Source organism: Stegastes partitus, unplaced genomic scaffold (assembly GCF_000690725.1).
Source record: "Stegastes partitus isolate 25-593 unplaced genomic scaffold, Stegastes_partitus-1.0.2 Scaffold1347, whole genome shotgun sequence".
Classification (NCBI taxonomy): domain Eukaryota; kingdom Metazoa; phylum Chordata; class Actinopteri; family Pomacentridae; genus Stegastes; species Stegastes partitus.
The window spans coordinates 47,292-48,726 of NW_007579078.1; the positions used below are offsets into that span (position 1 = coordinate 47,292).

At 45.1% G+C, this 1,435-nt stretch overlaps 1 protein-coding gene across 1 annotated transcript in view; it reads right to left on the minus strand.

Moving 5' to 3' along the window:
• The window catches only part of cckbrb (cholecystokinin B receptor b), a 31,519-nt gene that overhangs the window by 9,014 nt on the left and 21,070 nt on the right, over positions 1-1,435 (minus strand). The window contains exon 3 of the mRNA XM_008298740.1: positions 67-328. Within this exon, the coding sequence (XP_008296962.1) occupies positions 67-328 (262 nt within the window). The remainder of the gene's footprint in view (positions 1-66; positions 329-1,435) is intronic.

Genomic DNA, 1,435 nt, shown 5'->3' on the forward strand with positions numbered 1-1,435 from the left:
GGTTAAACTGTGTTAGAGTTTACTAGGCTACCTGACTGACACACTGCTGAGAGGCCGGACACTCACCAGGTCTGCTCTGCTGTAGCGACGGGCCACTTGTGGCGACACTGGTGAGCCGTGCTGTTGTCGGGACGCTGAAAAGACTCCAGGTGACTGATGATGGGATAGGGGATCATGATGACGAAGGCCAGCACCCAGGTAGCAGCAATCACCCGATAGGCATGGGAGCGGGTCTGCCACGCCCGCGACTTCAGAGGGTTACAGATGGCACTGTAGCGCTCAATTGCTATGGCAACCAGGCTAAATGTGGAGATGCTCACTGAGATGCCTGCAGGAAAACAAAACAAATGATTTGAAAAAGTAAGTAAACACGCGCGCTATTGTCCAGGCTCAGATATCTTTTCCTTTTTATGAATGAAAGGTTATTACCGCTCGGTGCTGAGTTTGTTGATGTGCAAGTAATATCTGTAATCACAACAAACCGCAGTGTTCTGTGGAGATGTGCTTGCAAATGAATCTAGTGTGAGGTGGGGAGGTGGGTACGGTTATCTGAATCTCGTGGTAGAGGAAATCACGTTGGCCTTGGCCACTGATGTGATCTGCCATCTCCTTACTGACAGAGCAAGACGGGAAATTACTCTTTACCTCTCTTACTCATGTCCTCAGGAGGAATACACACTGTATGTGTGTGTGTGAGAGAGAGAGAGAGTCGAGGTCCACTGTGCTGTCTATACCTGAGGAAGAAGCCATAGAGTGGGACCCCGATGAAGCAAATCAGCCAACAGCCTCTCCAGCCTGTCTACATGTCCACAGTGCATCCTGGTCGTCATTCACAGGTGCTGCACTTTATTTAATCCACCTTCACTTCCCGGTGGTTTCCCTTTACGAGGCAGCACGGCCCTCTTCACTTTATCATTTGCATTTTTTTTTTTATGCCTGAGTACAGAAGAGGATTAAAATATTTCATCAGCTCTGCTTCTCCAGGCATCTGAGTTGATTTCCAAATCATGACTCTGTAACTTCATCAGTTCACTCATCTCTCTCTCTTTGCATGTGTGAGTTGTAAGTGTGTGTTGGAGAGTAATGAAGTTCATTAAACCATTACTTAAATGAAGTAATGCACTACAATACAGAATAAGTGAAATTTAAAGTAGCTCCATCAGTCTGGTTCTGTGCACCTGACTGCATTAATCAGTAATGACACAGTAACATATGTTATCTTGTGATATTAATTTCTTACTTTTAGTTAAAGAAGGAGTTAATATTTTACGAAATATGGCTCCTCACTTTTTGCCAACAGTGTGTATGTTATATATGCAGCTAAGCAGGTAGCGAGTTAGCTTAGCTTTGCTGCGTCTCCTCTTTTCCCCCATGCAAAGCTAATCCTCCAGACACGATAATGGTATCAGTCTTCATCTAAGTGGTATCAAGAAAG